Source organism: Lontra canadensis, unplaced genomic scaffold (genome assembly GCF_010015895.1).
Source record: "Lontra canadensis isolate GAN:19392208 unplaced genomic scaffold, GSC_riverotter_1.0 scaffold99, whole genome shotgun sequence".
Lineage (NCBI taxonomy): Eukaryota > Metazoa > Chordata > Mammalia > Carnivora > Mustelidae > Lontra > Lontra canadensis.
The window spans coordinates 2,638,664-2,660,476 of record NW_022631093.1 but is presented as its reverse complement, the minus strand read 5'-3'; the positions used below and the strand labels follow the sequence as shown (position 1 = coordinate 2,660,476).

The window sequence follows — 21,813 nt, the reverse complement described above, 5'->3', positions numbered from 1 at the left end:
GAACTTTTTTAACTGTGTATAGTGGGTGACAGATGTTAAACTAGACTTATATGATCATTTCATAATATATACAAATATCATTATATTGTACTCCTGAAACTAATGTTGGCAATTATACCTCAAATTTTTTTAAGTGAATTAAAATACAAAAACATGAGAGAAGGGTGGGCTGACTTAAGGAAAAACACGAGGTAAATAATGGCATGCAAATGTATCAAAAAGTGATGCATTACAAAAAAGAAAAAAGTGACACATGAAAACAAGACTTTGGGAAACAGTGCATTATAAGAAATACAAAACTTGGAGCCTCTGGGTGGCTCCGTTGTTAAGTATCTGCCTTTGGCTCAGGTCATGATCCCAGGGTCCTGGGATTGAGCCCCACACAGGGCTCCCTGCTCAGTGGGAAGCCTGCTTCTCCCTCTTCTACTCCCCCTGCTTGGGTTCCCCCTCTTGCTGTCAAATAAAAAAAAAAATCTTAAAAAAAAATATATAAAACTTTCCCCCCCAAAAACCCATTTTTAATCATTTGACTGTGTACCTACAGATGTCAGCAAATGTGCCTACCACATTTAAGGCTGCTCCCAGAAGACACCTAGTAGGTAGGCACATACTTACATCTTCACTCACAAACTTCTCGTATTCCCCACTAAGCTTGTCTCTCATCTCGTACACATATTCTTCCACTGCATTCTTGGCATCATTCCTCTCCTTCTCCAGTTTATCCTGCATGATCATCTTACCCTGAGAACAGTATAAATGAGATACTCAGACAACTGACACAATATCCTCTTAAGTACTAAGTACTGTAATTATAAAAGTGGAGATTCCTTCTTCCCCAAATCCTTTTAGTTCTGCAAATAACCCAAGAAAGGAAAAGTGGAAGTATTAGTCCCCAATAAATTATGAAGATCAACTGTAAGCTCTGTATCTTAGAAGTAATAGAAATATCAAGATTTAGAAACTCAAAAGCAAAAATAAGAACTTAACAAGAACTTGAAGAAACTATTAGTATTAGCTCCATGTCACAAGGTGGTATACTCTGCTGTAGGATTACTATACAATACCAACAAAATCAAATGATTCATAGTATAAATGTTACAGTTCTGTAAAACAAATCTAAGATCCAAGGGATACATGACAGAAAAACTTCAGAGATAACAATTCATTAATTCGTGCACCAGGTTGCCAAACCTTGCACTACTCACAGTACCAAAAGTTCAACACTGACTAGCAATAAGGAAAGAATACACAAAACAGCACTACCACTAATGCTTTGATTTCTCCTACTGATCAACATCCATGACCCACCACCTCAAACATCCCAAGCTCTCAAGTGAACAAACACCCACACACAAATTTTAACATGACTGATACCACCCCTAAACCAAAGACATAATGTCAAAGATCTCTTAAGATAGCTTCTAGCTATAGACACATAAAACCATTAAAGAGTTTTGGTATCACATGGGATTTGCCCTTGAAGTATCCAAAAATCTAAAAATACTGCCTTAAACTCCGAACAATTAAAAATGCATAAAAGGTCACTAGACAAAGCGTTTGAATGCTATGGCCAAATTAATCTGTTAGCTTCTTACTCTAAGAGAACTGAAATAACCACCTCATTTTCAATGTACAAGTTGAGCATCTCCCTGTCTATCTGCCACAGTAGCTGATTCTCAATTGGCAGGTCCACAGTACTGGTCTTCACTTTTGCCTTCTTGGCTTGAGGTGGTTGGTCCATCTTTTTGTCTTTTGATCCAGCTTGAGAGGTCTAAAATAACAAGAAATCATTATTAACAAACACATATACAGACTCTCTTAAACTTCTAAATGGGTCATGTTTTCAAGAGTGCTTTTTGGTTTTTTATTAGTTTTCTAATGATATAAATAATCTGGGATGATTACTTATAATATCTACTTACAGTAAGTATTATACTACTTAAAGTAAGTATTATATGAGTAGTCAAATCCACAGAGACAGAAATAACAGTGGGTGCCAAGGGCTAGGGGGAGGGAAAGAGAGGCATTTGAGAGTTGTTGTTTAATGGGCAGAGTATCTATATGGCAAGATGAAAAAGTTCAGAACAATGGCTGAACCACAGCATGAATATAATTACTACTACACTGTATGTACGCGCACGCGCACACACACACCCTCCCATAACCCTACAATCAGCACATCATCACTATTAAATCTATTTTCTTATATTTTCTACTTTATGAGTACTTGCACAGCCAAATGGAAGTAACTCAATTTTATTAACTGATGTGAAAATGAGTTAACAGACTGAAACCACCTATAAGCTCTGTAAAACTTTTCTTTTTTTTTTAAAGATTTTATTTATTTATTTGACAGTCAGAGATCACAAGTAGGCAGAGAGGCAGGCAGAGAGAGAGCGGGAAGCAGGCTCCCTGCTGAGCAGAGAGCCTGATGCGGGGCTCTATCCCAGGACCCTGGGACCATGACACGAGCTGAAGGCAGAGGCTTTAGCCCACTGAGCCACCCAGGCGCCCCTCTGTAAAACTTTTTTAAATACCACAATCAGAAATACCACAAAGTGAGACTATATATTGCAATGTCATAATGTGAGAAAAAAACATGCTTTCAGGGGCGCCTGGGTGGCTCAGTAGGTTAAAGCCTCTGCCTTCGGCTCAAGTCATGATCCCAGGATTCTGGGATCCAGCCCTGCACTGGGCTCTCTGCTCAGCAGGGAGCCTGCTTCCTCCTCTCTCTCTGCCTGCTTCTCTGCCTACATGATCTCAGGGTCCTGGGATAGAGCTCTGCATCAGGCTCTCTGCTCAGCAGGGAGCCTGCTTCCCCACCCTCTTTATGCCTACCTGTGATCTCTCTGTCAAATAAATAAATAAAATCTTAAAAAAAAAAAATTTAAAAATTTTTAATTTTTGGTGCCAATACTGGCACCAAACTTAAACATGAAAACATGGAAGTCAGAATTAAAAAACAGGATTGTAAATGATTCAAAAATGTTACGTAGCCATTTAAATAAATACTTGGGATAAATTTATTATTTACACTATCTACAAAACACATGTAAATAGTTAATTATTTAAAACACTATCTTTTGGGGTGCCTGGATGGCTCAGTCATTGAACGTCTGCCTTCGGCTCGAGTCATGGTCTCAAAGTTCTGGGATCAAGCCCCACATCGGGCTCTCTGCTTGGCAGGGGGCCTGTTTCTCCCTCTCCCACTCCCCCTGCTTGTGTTCCCTCTCTCACTGTGTCTCTCTCTGTCAAATAAATAAAATATTTTTAAAAAAATAAAACACTTTTTATTTGTAAGTGACATATCAGATAAAGGGCTAGTATCCAAAATCTATAAAGAACTTATCAAACACCCAAAGAACAAACAATCCAATCAAGAAATGGGCAGAAGACATGAACAGACATTTCTGCAGAGTCGACATCCAAATGGCCAACAGACACATGAGAAAGTGCTCAACATCGCTGGCCATCAGGGAAATACAAATCAAAACCACAGTGAGATATCACCTTACACCAGTCAGAATGACTAAAATTAACAAGTCAAGAAATGACAGATATTAGCTAGGGTACTGAGAAAGAGGAACCCTTCTACACTGTTGGTGGAAATGCAAGTTGGTGCAGGCCACTCTGGGAAACAGTATGGAGGTTCCTCTAAAAGTTGAAAATAGAGCTACCCTACGACCCAGCAATAGCACTACTGGGTATTTACCCCAAAGATACAAATGCAGTGATCCAAAGGGGCACATGCACCTGAATGTTTATACCAGCAATGTCCTCAATAGCCAAACTATGGAAAGAGCCTAGATGTCCATAAACAGATGAATGGATAAAGAAAATGTGAAGTGTGTATACACAAGATACGCACACAGGAATATTATGTAGCCATCAAAAATGAAATTTTGCTATTTGCAACATGGATGGAACTAGAACTAGAAGGTATTATGCTAACTGAAATAAGTCAATCAGAGAAAGACAACTATCATATGATCTCACTGATATGTGGAATTTGAGAAACGAGGCAGAGGATCACAGGGGAAGACAAAAAAAATGATACAAGACGAAACTAGAGAGGGAGACAAACCATAAGAGACTTTTAATCTCAGGAAACAAACTGAGGGTTGCTGCGGTGGTGGGAGGGATGGGGTGACTGGGTGATGGACGGACATTGGGGAGGGTATGTGCTATGGTGAGCACTGTGAACTGTGTATATAACTTTTGAGTCTCCAAAAACTTTACTAGTGGCCTATTCTGTTGACCAGAATAACATGACTGATGAATCACAGACCTGTACCCCTGAAATAATGTTAATAAAAAAGTAAAATAAAATAAAATAAATTAAATAAAAATAAAACACTATCTTTGGGCCACCTGGGTGGCTCAGTACATTAAGTGTCTGCCTTTGGCTCAGTTTGTGATCCCAGGGCCCTGCACTGGGTTCCATGCTCTGTAGGAAGTCTGCTTTTCCTTCTACCCTTCTACCCCTCATGCTCTCTCTCAAAAAAATAGATAAAATCTCTTTCTAAATAAATACATAAAATAAAAAAACTATCTTTAGACAAAAGACAAGTGTGAGAGAGGTAACAAAATTTGAAAAAATTACATCTCATTTATCAGAAAAGAATAAATTATGGACAGGATGAAAAACAGTAACAGCCATTCAGAAACCAACATGAACCAATCACCAGCCTGGTCAAATTATGGTTTTCGAGTGCATTCTTCCCAAATTCCAAAGGGACTAGAGTTCAAAGTTCTTGCCAAACATACTTTCCAAACTCATAACAAAATCTTACTTAAAAACTTCATATATGTAAAGAATTCCTAATACAGTTGACCCTTAAATAAAACAGATCTGAACTGCAGAGGTCCATCCACATACAGTTTTGATAAATAACAGTACAGTACTATAAATGTATCTTCTCTGCTTTATGATTTTCTTAGTAAGCTATTCTTTTCCGTAGTCTATCTCACAGTAAGAACACAGTATGTAACACCTATAACATACAGAAGAGGAATTAATCAACTATTCATGTTATTCTGGTCAAGAGAACAGGCCACTAGTAAAGTTTTTGGAGACTCAAAAGTTATATGCAGATTTTTTTACTGCACAAGGGTCAGTACCCCTAATCTGCACACTGTACAAGGGTCAACTATGTAACTACCTTCTAAGACATAGCATCTCATGTATGTAAAGAGATTACAAATCCTATTCTAAAACACAACTCAAACCTCCATTTCTTCAGACTCTGCCTTATTTTCTGCTGGTGTCTGCTGCTGCTGGTCTTCAGCATGTGGTTCCTCCTGGTCCACCTGCATCTTCTGAAAAACAGGTCACATCGAATCCTCAAACCAGAAAATACTAACAAAAGACTAAGCAACTTTCATGACACACTAGCAAAATACCATGGTATGAATTCCTGATCAATTACCAGCCATCAAGATGCTTAGACTGAAATTCTAGTTACAACACATATGTTACCTATTAACAGGAAGTTCTCTTCTCTGTTTCTCAGTTAATAAATCTGTACAATGGAGTAAACACTTGCCCTACCCTACCGTATACACACAGGGGTGGCTGTGAAAATGCTTTGTAAACCAAAGCAGTACTCATCTTAATATTTTACACAATATTTCTGAAGAGAGGAGGTTATCCATGCTCCCTCGTGAGTAAATTTCTCTCAAAAGTCTCAACATTTTCAAGCAGTTTTTAAATTAGTCTTTTCATCCTCTCAAGTACAACCATTGTGCGCATTAGGGTAGGTGAACACCTTGAGAATTCTGTTAAAAAAGAACAATGCCTGGGGGTGCCTGGGCGGCTCAGTCCGTTGAGCTTCCAACTCTTGGTTTCAGCTCAGGTTATCATCTCTTGGGTTGTGGGACTGAGCCTCACATTGGGCTCCCCGCTCAGTGGGGAGCCTACTTGAAGATTCTCTTTCTGCTCCTCCCCCAACTTGCATGCATACCTGCATGCTTTCCCTTAATTAAATAAATCTTTAAAAAAAAAAAAAAAAAAAACCACAAAGCCTGACAATAGTGACAAAGAAGGGAAAAGTTTGTGGAGACTTGAATCACCGGCTCTCAATGTCTGCAGCTCCTAAAAATGACTCCAGAGGCTTTTATAAATGATACCTGGGCCTTAACCCAGACAACTCCATATGACCTTTGGAGACTCCATTGGTAGTTTCATAAAGCTTAATTTTGATGCACAGTAAAGATGAGACCCAGGACATGATTCCAATAAATGAGTATAAAATCAACTTATGAAAATAATCAACCAAGACTCAAAGCATTCTTCAGTAATGAGAATCAAAAACAACTCAACTTGAGAAGTACATGGTCTGGAGAGAGAACCCAAATTGTATTTCATTTCTATTGGATAGACCGCATGAAGAGCTTCCGCTATTTCACCTGTGGTGGGATAAAGGGACACAGTGCACTCTCGGCAGCTGTCACAAGGTTCCTCACCTGCCACCCAGTCAATCTTAGAATTTCTAGACAAGTCACCTTTACACCATCGTAAGTTTAAAATGTATAAAATGGCCAGATTACCTCTTCCTCCTTTGCATTCTGATCTGTTTCCATCGGTTCCTCATTTTCCTCAAACTTGAGCACTTCCACTAGAGATGCACTGGACACACTAAAGATGCCATGAATGTTTACTCGAACCTTGACTTTCACTTTTGAACTGGAGCCATCAGACTGAGGAGTGACTTTCTGAACTAAAAACTGAGCTAGGGACATAAGAAACAAAAGAGAAGACATAAACTGTGAGGACGAATTCAAACATGAATATATGCCCATATGGCCAAGTTATGCCCATTTCTCAGTGACAGGTCAGTAATATGACACTTCAAATAAACCAAATCATCAGATTTCTCCTTCTCCTCTCATAAATAGTCAAACTCTTAGTACCTTGTCCCAGTTGAGGACTAACACATCTCCTAACCCTCTGAACATTTTCTTACCTCTTGTCCCTTATTCCAATTCATCTTTATATGTCACTGCCAGGGAAGTTCCTAAACCAATGTCACATCTCCTCTACTGAAAAAAACCCTAGTGATTCCACACCATTTCTGTCATTTATCAAGAAACTGACATACATCAAGAGTCAGTTATTACACCAAACTTTTACTTGCTTTTTAATTCACAAAATATAATTTCTCATTCTTATTCCTGTTTTACAAATGAGGAAAACAGAGTACGTTAACCTTCCCACAGCTTCTAAGTGCCATTCAGGATATTCCTAATACTTTCCTCATGTATTCTAAGTCTGTGATGATCATGTAATTCTAGTTTCTTTCCTCAGCTAGTAAAATTTCCATAATTTAAGAGCTTCTAAGGGTCTGTAAAAACTCTAGCCAACATGGTTCCATATCCTAGGGTACCGACATAACAATTTTCTAATGATTTTCTGTGTCCATCATTTAATTCTGTGTTAGGGTCAACACTTGAGTTTAACTCCTTTTCAGTATCTACGTATTATCACATTATGTACAAGGTACACCCACTATACGCATTAACCAAGAAATATTGCCCACACACAATAGAGATCAAATTAAAAAGTAACCATCCTGCTAGTAGTGAACTGGTCACAACTTAGAAGAAATTTTTTTGTGGGATTTTCAATACCAAATTTCAGAATACTTGCTCTCTCCCAATTCTAACTACATAAATTTTCTTTTTTTAAAGTTTCAAATTCTACTTACCTATAGCAGGATCGGGATAGGGCAAATCTTGTGGGGAACTATAATAGGCCTCAAGAGTAAAAGGTTCCTTTCTATAAAATGTGAGTACTTTAGAGAAAGGAGCAGAATGATTTTTTGTAAAGACTTCACAGTCACTAGATGGGAGGAAAAAGACAAAAACACACAAATTTAAGATATTCCTGAACACTTTTACCAATTTACTCTACATCTGTAATTATTGCATGGCTCATGCTCTCTCATCTGTCATCATTTCCGGGATATAAAAGGTTCCAAAAGGGGGGGATGAGGGAACTTAAATATATATCCATAGATATATATATGAAATCAATTTTAAGAAAAGGAATATAAATATACTGCAATAAGTACATAAAAGGCACTAATTACTTCAGCAGGATCAATTATAATAAACTAAGGACACAAAATTTATTCTCAAGACTAAGGCATCACTTTTGATTCATGCACTGTAATGAAATGCTACAAATCTGCAAAAGTTTAAATGAAAGGCACTATTTTACTCATACTTAACACTAAGTTAACTTTAAGTATAAAAATAATAAATGTTATTACCTTGACCCTTCTTCAGCTGGAGAATTCCATCTCAGAGATATTGGATACGGTACTACATCAGTTATAGAAAATTCTCTGACTTTGAAAGCAGGCGATAAGATTGCACACTAGAATAATAATTTTTAAAAATTCCATATGACAAGCACAGACATTATGTTATGATGAGGCCTATAAATAAATGACTTCAAAAAACCACCATCAACGGTTTTTAGGTGTTCACAGTAATAATTTAATGATGTGTAGTGGTTTTAAAAACTTCTATCATTTGTCAAATTAATTATCTAGCCATTAGTTACCATTTTTCCATTAACCCAAACCTTTACTTAACTGATGTATGATGCTACTTCATATATAGACAATAGATAATGTGCCAAATTCTAGTAATATTTCAGGCTTACCTATGTTTCTAGTAAATTAATTCAGCTTACTACATGTAACAGAGTACAATTCCATTTAACACCACCCTTGATACCCATTATAAAACTAAAATTTCAGGAGCACCTGGGTGGCTCAGTTGGTTAAACAACTGCCTTCAGCTCAGGTCATGATCCTGGAGTCCTGGGATCAAGTCCCACATCGGGCTCCCTGCTCGGCAGGAAGTCTGCTTCTCCCTCTGATCTCTCCCTTCTCATGCTCTCATTCTCTCTCTCTCTCAAATAAATAAATATAAAAAATTTAAAAATAAAAAAAATAAAACTAAAATTTCAGAATCTTACACCTAGAGATCATTCTAATAAGCTAACCTCAGATTACTAGCTGGATACAGAAAAGCAATCCCGTCTAGGCACAATGACCTATAAATGGATGGCTCCCTATGAGAGAAAGCTCACCTGCAATGCACAGCCTCGAGTGACAGCTTCATCAGCATTTAGTGTCGTACTAAGTTCTTTACCAAAAAATTTGCTGATCTTCTCTTTTACTGCAGGGATTCGTGTCGCGCCACCAACTATCTCCACTGCATAAATATCTTCTTTCTTTAACTCTATTTTTAAATTATTAGAATAGACATTGAGATGAAAACAACTTTTAAATTAGTATTTTACAACAAAATAAAAGAGCAATGTAACATCTTAACACAACAAAATAACTTACAGATCCGTAACAAAACCCAGCCATTCCTTCGCCCCCTCATCACCACCATACACATACACACAGACATACAGACACACACAGCTGCAGCATCTGAAAATAGGTATGGTCTGATACACCAAGGAACAGCGGCACTGTGGCACAATACTGGAACTTCTCGTGAACTCAAGAGGAGAGAGGCATGAATACTAAATGCCCTACAACAGAGAGACCCCGTAATCTCTTAAACAGTCCCATGCAAAAAATTGTTAAAACATCAATACTTAAGCTAGCCACAGGGAAAATAAGAGGGCCTTGAAATACTGAGTTACCTCTGACATGGCAAGAAAAGGAAGGAAGGAAGGAAGGAAGGAAGGGAGGAAGGAAAAGAAAGTATTCAAAGCACACCTAGCCACATGAGCACTTCATCCAGAGCACAGGCACAGTAGATTATTAACACAGGTACAGCCTCCACCTAAAAGAAGTAAAGGTGCACACCAAAGCTCTTCAGTCACTCATAGAATATTCCCAACACTGCCTGATTTCCTGGTCACATTTCATGTAACAAATAGTGACGATATGTTGAAGGGCTCTTTAAAGAAATGGGCTATCCCAGTATGGAAAGAAAATGCCAGTTTAACATAATCACTCTGATTTAAGAACTGACCTTTGTCAAGATGACAGTACATGTCAACACTGAAATAGTTAGCAACCAACACAACAGTGGACTCCAAGAAAAAGTATGCTGAAGGTTTTAGGAAAATTAGTGATACATTACTAAATCAAACATCTACTTTTAGCTAGAGATAAAATTAAAGCATCCTGTTAAAATAACTATGTGGTGACATCCTCTCGTGGCTGTATTTCTCAGTCAGCAAAGGTTCAGACAGAAAACCCTGTACAACCACCACAAGCAGCAATGCAAAAGACGATTTTTACCACTATAAAATACATGCAATGTTTATATCTGAGTCTGAATTAGCTTTTTTTTTTTAAATGGGTGAAGTTTTTTTTTTTAAGATTTTATTTATTTATTTGACAGAGATGACAAGTAGGCAGAGAGGCAGCGGAGGGGGGTGGGGGGGTGAGGTGGGCCAGGCTCCCCGCGGAGAACCGGATGTGGGGCTCTATCCCAGGACCCCGGGACCATGACCTACCTGAGCCAAAGGCAGAGGTTTTAACCCACTGAGCCACCCAGGCACCCCTGAATTAGCTTTCTTGAGAAAACTATTAGATTTCCCAGGACACCATTATCAAAAGAGGTGGGGGCGGGGGGGTGATCCAGAGGAAAGATAGACATAGAAAGAAGCTTAATACAGCAATGAAGTAAGTGATATATACAATGAAAATCTGTGTAACTTAAAAAAAAAAAAAAAGTAACATTTTCCAAAGAGCCATGATTATACAAACAATTGAGTCACAGTAATACTTACTGGCTTGTTCCAAAACACTACGAAGTGGTGGCTCCACTCTAGCTAAAAGATCGTCGCACATCTCCAGAAATTTGCCCCTATGAATAAAAGGGCAAGAGGTTTAAAATCACATTCCACTCTTATGTGGGGGAATAAATGGCTATAATCAAAAAAGCAGGTAATAACAAGTATTGGCAAGAATGCGGACAACATGAATCCCTCATACATTCCTGGTAAGAATATACAATGGAGTGGCCATTCTGGAAAAGAATTGGGGAGTTCTTCGAAATGTTAAACACAGTGTTACTATATGACCCAGCAATTTCACTCTAGGTATATAACCAAAAGAACTGAAAACATATATCCACACAAAAACTTGCACATAAATGTTCTTCACACAGCAGCATTACTCACAACAGCCAAAAAAGTGGAAAAAGAACTAATTTCCATAAAGTAACATTCAGGAATAAAAAGGAATACAGTAAGAGGCTCATAGTTGTTAAAACATGGATAAACCTTCAAAAAATTATGCAAGGTGAAAGAAGCCAATCAAAAAAGAATACTTATCGTATGACTCCATTTATATGAAATGTTCAGAATAGGTAAATCCCCAGACAGATTAATGGTTCCTAGGGCTGGAAGAACAGATGATGAAAGACGCTGATGGGTACAATTTCTTGTTTTCCTTTTTTTTTTCAACACACTTTTTTTTTTTAAAGATCAGTTTTAGGTTTACAGAGAAATAAACAGAAAGTACAGAGAATTCTCACATACCATACCCTTCACTGGTCCCCTTGCCCCAGTTCCCGTACTAGCATCTTACATGGCTGTGATCACATTTCTAACAAGTGATGAGCAAATACTAACACATGACAGTATAAATTAGTGCTCTATAGGCTATGACACATGTATAATAAGTATCCAGCTCGATAGTATCACACGGAATAGTTTCACTGCCCTAAAATCCTGTGCTCCACCTATTTATCCCTCAATTCCGCTGAACCCCTGCAGATCACTGATGTTTCACAGCCTCCATAGTTCTGCCTTTTCCAGAAGATCATATAAGTAAAATCAAATAGTATATAATCTTTTCAAACTGGCTTCTTCTGCTTCAATTAATTATGCATTTAGGGTTCCTCCAAGTCTTTTTATACCTCAATAACTCACTCAGGGTTTTTTTTTATGATGATGAAAATATTCTATAATTGGGTTGTGGGGATGGTTGCCCAATTTTGTGACTATACTAAAAACCACTGATCAGACACTTTAGAAGTGTGATTTTTATGAATTCCATCTCTGAGGTACAAAGTAAATTTACACACATGAATAGCAAAAATTTCGGGCGCCTAGGTGGCTCAGTGGGTTAAGCCTCTGCCTTCAGCTCAGGTCATGATCTCAGGGTCCTGGGATCCAGCCAGCATCAGGCTTTCTGCTCAGCAGGAAGCCTGCTTCCCCCTCTCTCTGCCTCTCTGCCTACCTGTGATCTCTGTCTGCCAAGTACGTAAATAAAGCCTTTAAAAAAAAAAAAAGAATGGTAAAAATTTAAGACCACCTATAGCAATACTGGTGAAGATGTAAACAACTAAAACTCTTACATGTTAGAGTTTAAAATTAGTTTTTTCCCTAATAACAAAAAAACTTGAAAAAGCTAGTGTCCATCAAGAGGAGAAAACCAACCCTCAATGGCACACTAGTCAGCAATACACAAGAAGGAACAAATGATAGATACAACTACTCAATGAATCTCAAATTTTATGCTGAGCAAACCAAGCCTTACACAAGACTATACACTGGATGGCTGCATTTCTAAGAAGTCCTCCAACAGGCAATTTTTATCTCCGACCCCTTAAAATGAAAAGTCCCATCGGCAGCTGTCCCTGGAGATGAAGGCCTGAGGAAACATTTCTGGAGATGGACTATCTCCTGAGAAGGGTACTACTGGTCTGTTGTCAAGACTCAGCAAAAGAACATTTCAAACTTGAGTATGTCATTATATAAAAACAAGAATGATAAAACAGTGAATCTGATTAATATACATACTTTAGTACATGGGGAAAAGTATATAGATAGATGTCTGCAATTTAGTTTGAGGTGCATCAAAAAGTAAAATTGGTGGATGGATAGAAGGATGGATAGATAAATAGGTACAGTTAATATTTTAAGTAGAAGAACCCAAAAGGCAGGATAGGGATGTTCACTATCAAAGTCTTTGTTTTGTTGCATGTTTAAAAATCTCCATCATAAAAAAATGCAAAGAATCCTGCAGAGAGGAGTCTTAAAAGATGGCAACAGTAGTAGTAGAGCCTTTTTGTTTCTTTTTTAAAATTTGTTTGGAAAACTAATTCCCACAACTCTAAAATTCAACTATTTAAAATGTGTAATTATATGGCTTTTAGTATATTCAGAGCTGTGCAACCATCATCACAATCTTATAACACTTCTGTCACCATTAACCATTATTCCCCAGACCCCCTCACCTACCCCTCAGCCCTAGGCACCCACTCATGCTGGACAGTCCATGTAGCAGAATGATAAAAAATATAGTCCCTTCCAACTGGCTTTTTTCACCTGACATAAAGTTGTCAAGGTTCATCCATGTTATGGCATATATCTGTATCACATTTTAAATTGCCAAACAATATTCCATTGTACTGCTTCCATTTTCTGGCTATTAGTAGTGCTGCTATGACCATTCATGCATGAAATTTTTGTGTGCACGTGTTTTATTACTCTGAATGTATACCAAAGAATGGAACTGCTGAATTATATGGTAACTCTATGTCTAACCTATTTTACGCGACTGCTAAACTGTTTTCGAAATGGCTGCACCATTTTGACCGCCACCAGCAGCGTTTAAGTACTTCTCCACAGCCTCTTCAAGGCTTTTGACAACAGCAATCCTGGTGGGTGTGAACTGTTGTCCCACTGTGGTTTTGATCTGCATTTCCCCAAAGGGCTAATGATGTTGACCATCTTTCTCATACCCTTAACTGCCCATTTCTGTATGTACTTTGGAGAAATATTTATTCAGGTCCTTTACCCATTTTTTAATTGGACTGTCATTTTATTATTCATTTGTAAACACCTCTGTGTATTCTGGATACAAACAGTACAGTTTTTTAATCTCTTCATGTCCTGTCAAATAAATACACAGCAACTAGAAGAGCAAAACCAAAACCCCATCAACACAACAAAAACAGGTTAACACAGTACTCGCCACAAACCCCAAAATACAAATGGGTAAAGAAAAACCATCAATAATTATACAATTCCTTCGAAGTATCCGTATCTGTGCAAAAGGAAGCAAGAGGAAAACAACAGGACATATAATGGACCTGAAAATATAATGGACCTGAAAAAAATAAACCAAAAGTCAGAAGGCCAATTTGAAAATAGCAGGTGAAGTCAAGGAGGGGTTGGCATACTCCAGAACAAGAGAATAAGAGAATATAAAAAAGGTCCTCAATGCGGTACATTAAGAACCATGCAGAATAGGAACCAATAAATGCTCTACAGTAACCAAGTTAAATCCTTCAGGGGTACCTGGGTGGTTCAGTCATTAAGCATTTGGCTTCAGCTCAGGTCATAATCCCAGGGGCATCAGGCTCCCTGCTCGGCGGGAAGCCTGTTTCTCCCTCTCCCACTCCCCCTGCTTGTATTCCCTCTCTCCCCATCTCTCTGTGTCAAATAAACAAAATCTTTAAAAAAAAAGTTTCTTTCAAGAAAAAAGGCCACAGGGAGGAAGAACTACTACTGATAAAATCTGAAACCAAGAGAATACTGGAGACAAAAGAAGACAGAATAAAGAAAAACATAAGGTTAAGAAGACATTTTAGGGGCGCCTGGGTGGCTCAGTGGGTTAAAGCCTCTGCCTTCGGCTCAGGTCATGATCTCAGAGTCCTGGGATCAGGCCCCACGTTGGGCTCTCTGCTCAGCAGGGAGCCTGCTTCCTCCTCTCTGCCTGCCTCTCTGCCTTCTTGTAATCTCTGTCAAATAAATAAATAAAATCTTTCAAAAAAAAGAAAAGACATTTTAAAAACATTTCGTAAAAACAAAAGAGGGCACTATGGAGCAGTGAATTCGGAAAAACTCTTAAATCACACTTCCAGTCTAAAATTTCAGGAATAATAAAAAAACATAAGGGGGGGGCAGGCTGCGTAGGTGGCTCAGTCAGTTGACCGTCAGACTCTTAGTTTTAGCACAGGTCATGATCCAGGGTCATAAGATCGAGACCCACATCAGCTCCACACTCTGTAAGCAGTCTGCCTGAAGATTCTCTCCTCCTCCCTCTGCCTCTCTCCACACTGACTCTCTGACACACTCCCTCTCATAAGTAAAACTTTTTTTAAAAATGGTTCAGCAATATTATAGATTTTACATAAAAATGAGACTAGACAGGGGACTAGCTGACTCAGTCAGTAGAGCATAGGACTCTTGTTCTTGAGGTCATAAGGTTGAGCCCCACTTGGGGGGTAGTTTACTTTAAAAAACAAAACAAAACAAAAAAACCACGGGTGCCTGAGTGGCTCAGTCGGTTAAGCATCTGCCTAAGGACTCTAGTCATGACCCCTAGGGTCCTGGGATGGAGCTCCACATCGGGCTTCCTTCTCAGCAGGGAATCTGCTTCTCCCTCTTCCTTTGTCCCTCCCCTAACCTGTCCTCTCTCTCTCTCAAAATAAAATCTTAAATAAATTAAATTAAATTAAAAAAAATGAGACTAACTATGCAAATCCACTGAGACAGGAAGATTAGTAATTGCTTATGGTTAGTGTGGGAGGAATGGGTATACGAGGTTTCTCTTTGGCCTGATGAACACGTATCAAAATTAGATCATGGTCCTTGTTGTACAACCTTGTGAGTATACTGAAAGCACTGAATTCTTGAAGTTTTACATGTTTTATGGTATATGAATTGCATCTCAACAAAAAAATGATAAAGAAATTGAAAGAGCTAAAAGAACTAGAAAAACTAAAAATTAGAAATAAGAGAACAAATGTCAGACATGAAAAATAACCTAGAAATAACACAAGGACAGAGAGCCCGAATAGTGGCATAAAGGGATGAATGAAAGAGAATGACAAATACAGACCACAAGCAAAAAAGATCCAACATACTTACATAAGAGCGCTGAAAGAATAAAATCAAAGTACAAGAACAGAACAAATACTGAACAATGTAATTCAAGAAAACTTCCTTGGTTTTTAAATAGCTGTGAAACTACATACTGAAAACACACACTGCATACCTGGGAAAAAAGATCAATAACAACCAGCAACAAAACCCAATTTATCCTGGTAAATTAGACTTTCCAGAAAAGAAAAAAGGAAAAAAAAAAATGGGGGCACCTAGCAAAAAGAACAAATAACAAATAACTGAAAAGTACACTGTCACAATTAAACAGGAAGGCTATATGCCAAAAGAGTATTATTACTCCATTTAAGATAATCAAGTAAAGGGGCACCTGGCTGGCTCAGTCAGGGAAGCATGTAACTCTTGATCTCAGGGTTATAAGTTTGAGCATCACAGTGGGTAAAGAGTTTACTTTAAAAAAAACTTTAGGGACGCCTGGGTGGCTCAGTCAGTTAAGCTGCTGCCTTTGGCTCGGGCATAGTCCCAGGGTCCTGGGATCAAGTCCCACATCAGGCTCCTCGCTCAGCAGGGAGGCTGCTTCTCTCTGCCTCTGCCTGCCACTCTGCCTGCTTGTGCTCTCTCTGAGACAAATAAATAAATAAAATCTTAAAAAAAACTTCAAAGAAATAAACAAGATAATCAAGGGAAAAATACGACCTAAGGTCATTTCTATCCAACCAGGTATAAATGTGGAAATGGTCATCAACATGTGAGAACTTTACACGGTTAACATGTGCCATTTTTTAAAAATCTACTGTTCATTCCAACAATCAAAATGATGAAAATACATTAATAAAAAGCAGTAGTAAATAAGCCCCAGGAAAGATGTGGTGAGACTGAAACCCTTATACACTGTTGATCAGAATGTAAAATGGTCCAAATGCTGAGCAAAATAAATTGGCAATTCCTTAAAAACCTAAACACAGAATTAGTGTATGACTCAGCAATTCCACTCCTACATTTATTCCAAAAAGAACTGAAAACAAAAGAGTCAAACAAATACTTATTCATGACTTGTCACAGAAGCACTATTCAAGGCCGAAAGGTAGAAAACCCAAAGGTCCATCAGTTGATGCAAGAGTTTAAAAAAAAAAAAAAAAAAAAAAAAGTGATGTTTTCCATACAGATTATTGTCATAAAAAGCAAAAAAGTACTAACACATGCTACAATGTGAATGAAGCTAGGAAACATAATGTTTAAGTGAAAGAGATCAGAAACAAACGAAGCAAAACACAGTTATAATGCCATTTATATGAAACATCTGGAATAGGTAAATCCATAGAGATTAAGAAAAAAATAGTGGTTGCCAGGTACAAGAGGCAAGGGAACTGCTTAATGGTTATGAGGTTTTATTTTGGAGTGATGAAAACATTTTGTCACTAGATAGAGGTGGTCACTGCACAACAACATATATGTATTAAAAAATGCCAATTTGGGTTTTTTTAATGCCAGAGTTTTTCATGTTTTTTTTAAAGAATTTATTTATTTGTCAGAGAGCGAGAGAAAGGGCACACAAGCAGGGGGAGCAGTAGGCAGAGTTCGGAGAAGCAGGTCCCCGCTGAGCAGGGAGGACGATGCAGGACTAGATCCGAGGACCCGGGGATCACAACCTGAGCTGAAGAGAGACGCTTAACCGACTCAGCCACCCAGGTGTCCCAGTTTTTCACTTTAAAATGGTATGTGGGGGCTTCTCCCTCTCCCTTGCTCATGCTCTAAGTTAAAAAAAACCCTCAAAAATAACAATAATAAAAATAAAAAATGTAAATTTTACCTCAAAAAAATTAATTAGAAAAAAGGCTACAATGTCAGAAATAATCCAGTTTCATTAGTTTAAAAAAAAAAAAAGACTGCTGGTAAACATTACAGACTATATGAAGACTATAAACTAGAGCACAAGATATGACAGTTTTACATTCAATGTACACAAAGTACAACTGGTAAAAATAACAGCATAGAGGTTGTTTCCAGTTTTTAAAAAGTATAAACTACTTAGAAATGCCTACTTGGCTCTGATTATCACAAAACATTCCACCGACAATTTCTGAGAAACACAATGCCCCCCAGTCTCCTTAACACATACACACATAACTGTTGCTTAATAAAAATGAAAACCCGGGGCGCCTGGGTGGCTTAGTGGTTTAAAGCCTCTGCCTTCGGCTCGGGTCATGATCTCAGAATCCTGGGATCAAGCCCCACACTGGGCTCTCTGCTCAGCAGGGAGCCTGCTTCCCCTCCTCTCTCTCTGCCTGCCTCTCTGCCTACTTGTGATCTCTGTCTGCCAAATAAATAAATAAAATCTTTAAAAAGAAAAATTCCAATTTCATCTCAATTTTTTTAGGGTAACTGAGGCCATACTTCCCCAAGCAAGCCATCAGTTGTGCCTATATTTCTACCAGTAGAATTCACATCCTAAAGAACTTACCACTCTCATCATGCAAACAACCCAAGAGACAAGAGTAACATTCTGGGTGTTTGAGGACAGAATAGGATGAAATGTCAATTACCCAGAATTCTTGCAGCACTGTACAAAAGAAGAGCTACTGCCCACAAGTGACCCTGAACTACCCAAGAACACCAATTTCTGAATCAACATCTGAATCAAATCCAATACTATTCAGCATTAAAGTACCTCTCCTTGCTTTTTTTATAACTACTAACTCACACGTAATCCATGTACCTGTCAACTTACTGGAATAATCAGAACAAAAAGATCAGTCCATATTATTAGAATAATCAACCCCAACTTCACGTAAAAAGCAGGATCCTGAATACCCAACTTTTGTATCAACATGGATGGGACTGGAAGAGATTATGCTAAGTGCAATATGTCAAGCAGGGAGAGTCAATTATCATGGTTTTGCTTATTTGTGAAACTTAAGGAATAACACAGAGGACATGGTGGGGGTAGAGAGGAGAAGTGAGTTGGGGGAAATCAGAGGGGGAGACAAACCATGAGAGACTATGGACTCTGAGAAACAAACTGAGGGTTTTGGAGGGGAGGGAGATGGGGGTTGGGTAAGCCTGGTGGTGGGTAATAAGGAGGGCACATATTGTATGGAGCACTGGGTGTGGTGCATAAACAATGAATTCTGGAACACTGAAAAGAAATAAAAATAAATTAAAAAAAGGATCCTGAATGGTCTCTAATTTTTACCTATAGAAGTTATCTTATAGCAACCATGATCATTTCAATGTTTAACTAAATAAATGCTAAAAGAAGTGCAGAAAAATCACAGTTCAGTTTAACACCAAAATACTGGTCTAGTTACCTATTCATAGTCCCAGATACATCAACATCATTCATAAAACATTCGATGCTTAAAGGGAGGTCTGAAGCATTTGCACTCATCAATTTCTTGAGTTTCTCACACTCTTGAGACAGTCGCAATAATGCACGAATTTTGGACTTTATGTCCAGCTTGTATTTCTTCCCAAATTCTTCACAGAAGTGATTTACTAACACCTCATCAAATTTTCTGCCTCCCAGTGTTGTGTCAAATGCAGTGGCCAGAACCTTAGGGAAAAAGATGATTATTAATTCAAAAATAAACAATTTAAAATATAACTTTAATTTTAATTTAAAAAATAACATATATTTAACTAATAAATTATGAGTGGGCACGTTAAAGCTGAAACAAGGAAATGTTCCACCTGTCATTTTATCAGTCTGAAAAAGAGACACCGTAATCCCCAATTTACAGATGCTACAGGCCCAAACAGATCAGATAATCTGCAGGTCACAAAGCTAGTAAGTGGCAGAAGTGCAATTCAAAACCCAATCCCCTCAATTCCAAAATCCAAGCCCTTACTGCTACACCCATCTGACTATAAGCTAAAATTAAATACCCAAGGCAATGCACTAACATGTCATTACATAGCTCTGGTCTTATTGCTGTCACAAACCTACGAATAATACCAAAGCCCTACCTCGATGCAATTTACTACCAGGAAACATGCTAGAAGCTTAATTCACAGCAACCTGTAAAAGTCTCTTTAGCTCTGATTATCCATTACCCAAAAATCCTGAGATCAGATGCAAACTATATCTAATCCAATTCAATAATAGAAGGTAGGCTAAATAAAATGATTACATTCTTATGAAAAAATTAAATAAAAAATCTCTTCAAAGATGTTAAATGTCATGGGGAGATTTTAATATACTAAGTGAAGAAAAAAACAGGACACAGAACTGATTACAGTCTAATTTGTTTCAAAAAACTAAAATGAAATACAGCATCCTATTCATAATACTAACATTGTAAATGCTTTACCACAAAAATGTCCTTCAAGTTTGGGGTGTTTTCATAGTGAGTATTTTTAGAACTAAATTTTAATTATAATTGCAAAACTGACAAATGACAGGAGATAATAAAGGACAATTTTGTTGGGGGTGGGGGAAGGCAAATAATCACAAATATACATCATTCTGACCCAAAGCCAAAGCTAATTATGACAAGTAGCTTCTGTTTAAAAAGGTGAGGGATGCTGGATAGCTCAGTTATGTGTCTGCCTTTGGCTCCAGTTGTGATCCCAGGATTTTGGGATCGAGCTCCACATGAGGCTCCCTGTTGAGCTTCTCCCTCTCTGGCTCTGGTTCCCTCTGCTTGTGCATGCTCTCTCCCTCCCAAATAGCTAAAAGCTTTAACATTAAAAAAAAAAAAAAAAAAGGTGAAAGTATACAATGGACTTTAGAAATAAAGTGATTAGTGATAAATGTTTAAGTATTTACACCTGTAAAAATCATGAACCTGTTAGTTCCAACCATCTCAAAGATTCATTTTCTTTTTATTGGAAAAAGAAAAAAAAAAATCCTAGAAACAAAATAAATCAGATATAAAGTGAGACCAAGTCTAGTTTTCAAAATAAAAGGACTGTAATAAATAGGGTCTCAAAATGGCCTCCAAACCTAACGAATACTTATTGTGAGACAGATAGACCCTCCTTACCAATCCCCAAATTTGAAGGAGAGACAACTGAGGCCTTGGCACAAAGAAACCTGGATCCCTACCCCTAGTAACTGAAGCAAACACTCAAAAACTCACTGGTTCTTAAGCAAATTCTAGATAAAATCAGCAAAAGAACTGATTTTATATCCGATTATGGAGCTGGCATATACCAGCAAATTCAAATGTGACCGTGTTAACTCTTCGGCCCTCCTTGCCTTAAACACTGCTAGACTTCTCTGTGTCGAAGTGTTTTCTCCAGAGCTCTAAGATTTCCAAAAATTTAGAATGTCACTCTCAGATGGTTTCTTTTTGGGCATTCAAGTTTTAGTCCCCACACTCTTTTCCCATAACACTCAAAACCTTAAGATCAAGAAAACAATACTTTTGTCTTTAATCTTCAGTATAAAAAAAAAAATACACAAAGGGACTACCTGTTAAAGAATCCTAATAAGCCTGCAGGGTAAACATTATTTTCTAAAAATCATATATTAGAAAAATAAGAATCAGAAATCTGAAGAGCTTTTTCTTCAAAGTCTATGCTCTTTGCTTCACACCATGCTAACTCTTGAAAATTACAGCTTCTACCCTACTTCTACATACCTGGTTCTAGTTTAGATGGCTCATGCCAAGTTTCCATTAATGGAACAAAATTCTTAAAGTTATTTTTTCAACTACCTCCCATAAATTCCTCATTACCATACACTTGTAATAAAGTTTTCCAGAAATAATATACTTACTTTAAGTTTTCCTTTATTAAACGCACATACAGAAACTTGGTAAGAAGAATGCCCCATGTCTACAAAAACTACATTTCTTGGTTTCTCTTCTAGGGCAGGAAGATCTTGCTTATAGATTCCATAGGCAAGAGCAACTACATAAGAAAAAAATTAAATTCAATGTAACATTATCATTTAAATAGTACATTAAAAATTCACTTTAAGTTAAAAAAAAAAAAACTTATACAATGAATAGGACTGCATCCCA

General features: G+C 37.7%; 1 protein-coding gene across 1 annotated transcript in view; it reads right to left on the bottom strand.

Moving 5' to 3' along the window:
* Positions 1-21,813, bottom strand: part of HSPA4 (heat shock protein family A (Hsp70) member 4) — a 50,037-nt gene that overhangs the window by 6,979 nt on the left and 21,245 nt on the right. Inside the window, exons 6-15 of the mRNA XM_032837758.1 lie at positions 21,567-21,700; positions 19,153-19,397; positions 10,775-10,851; positions 9,104-9,255; positions 8,274-8,380; positions 7,707-7,840; positions 6,550-6,731; positions 5,230-5,319; positions 1,619-1,771; positions 616-741 (exon numbers count right to left, since the gene is read on the bottom strand). Of these exons, the coding sequence (XP_032693649.1) occupies positions 616-741; positions 1,619-1,771; positions 5,230-5,319; positions 6,550-6,731; positions 7,707-7,840; positions 8,274-8,380; positions 9,104-9,255; positions 10,775-10,851; positions 19,153-19,397; positions 21,567-21,700 (1,400 nt within the window). The remainder of the gene's footprint in view (positions 1-615; positions 742-1,618; positions 1,772-5,229; positions 5,320-6,549; positions 6,732-7,706; positions 7,841-8,273; positions 8,381-9,103; positions 9,256-10,774; positions 10,852-19,152; positions 19,398-21,566; positions 21,701-21,813) is intronic.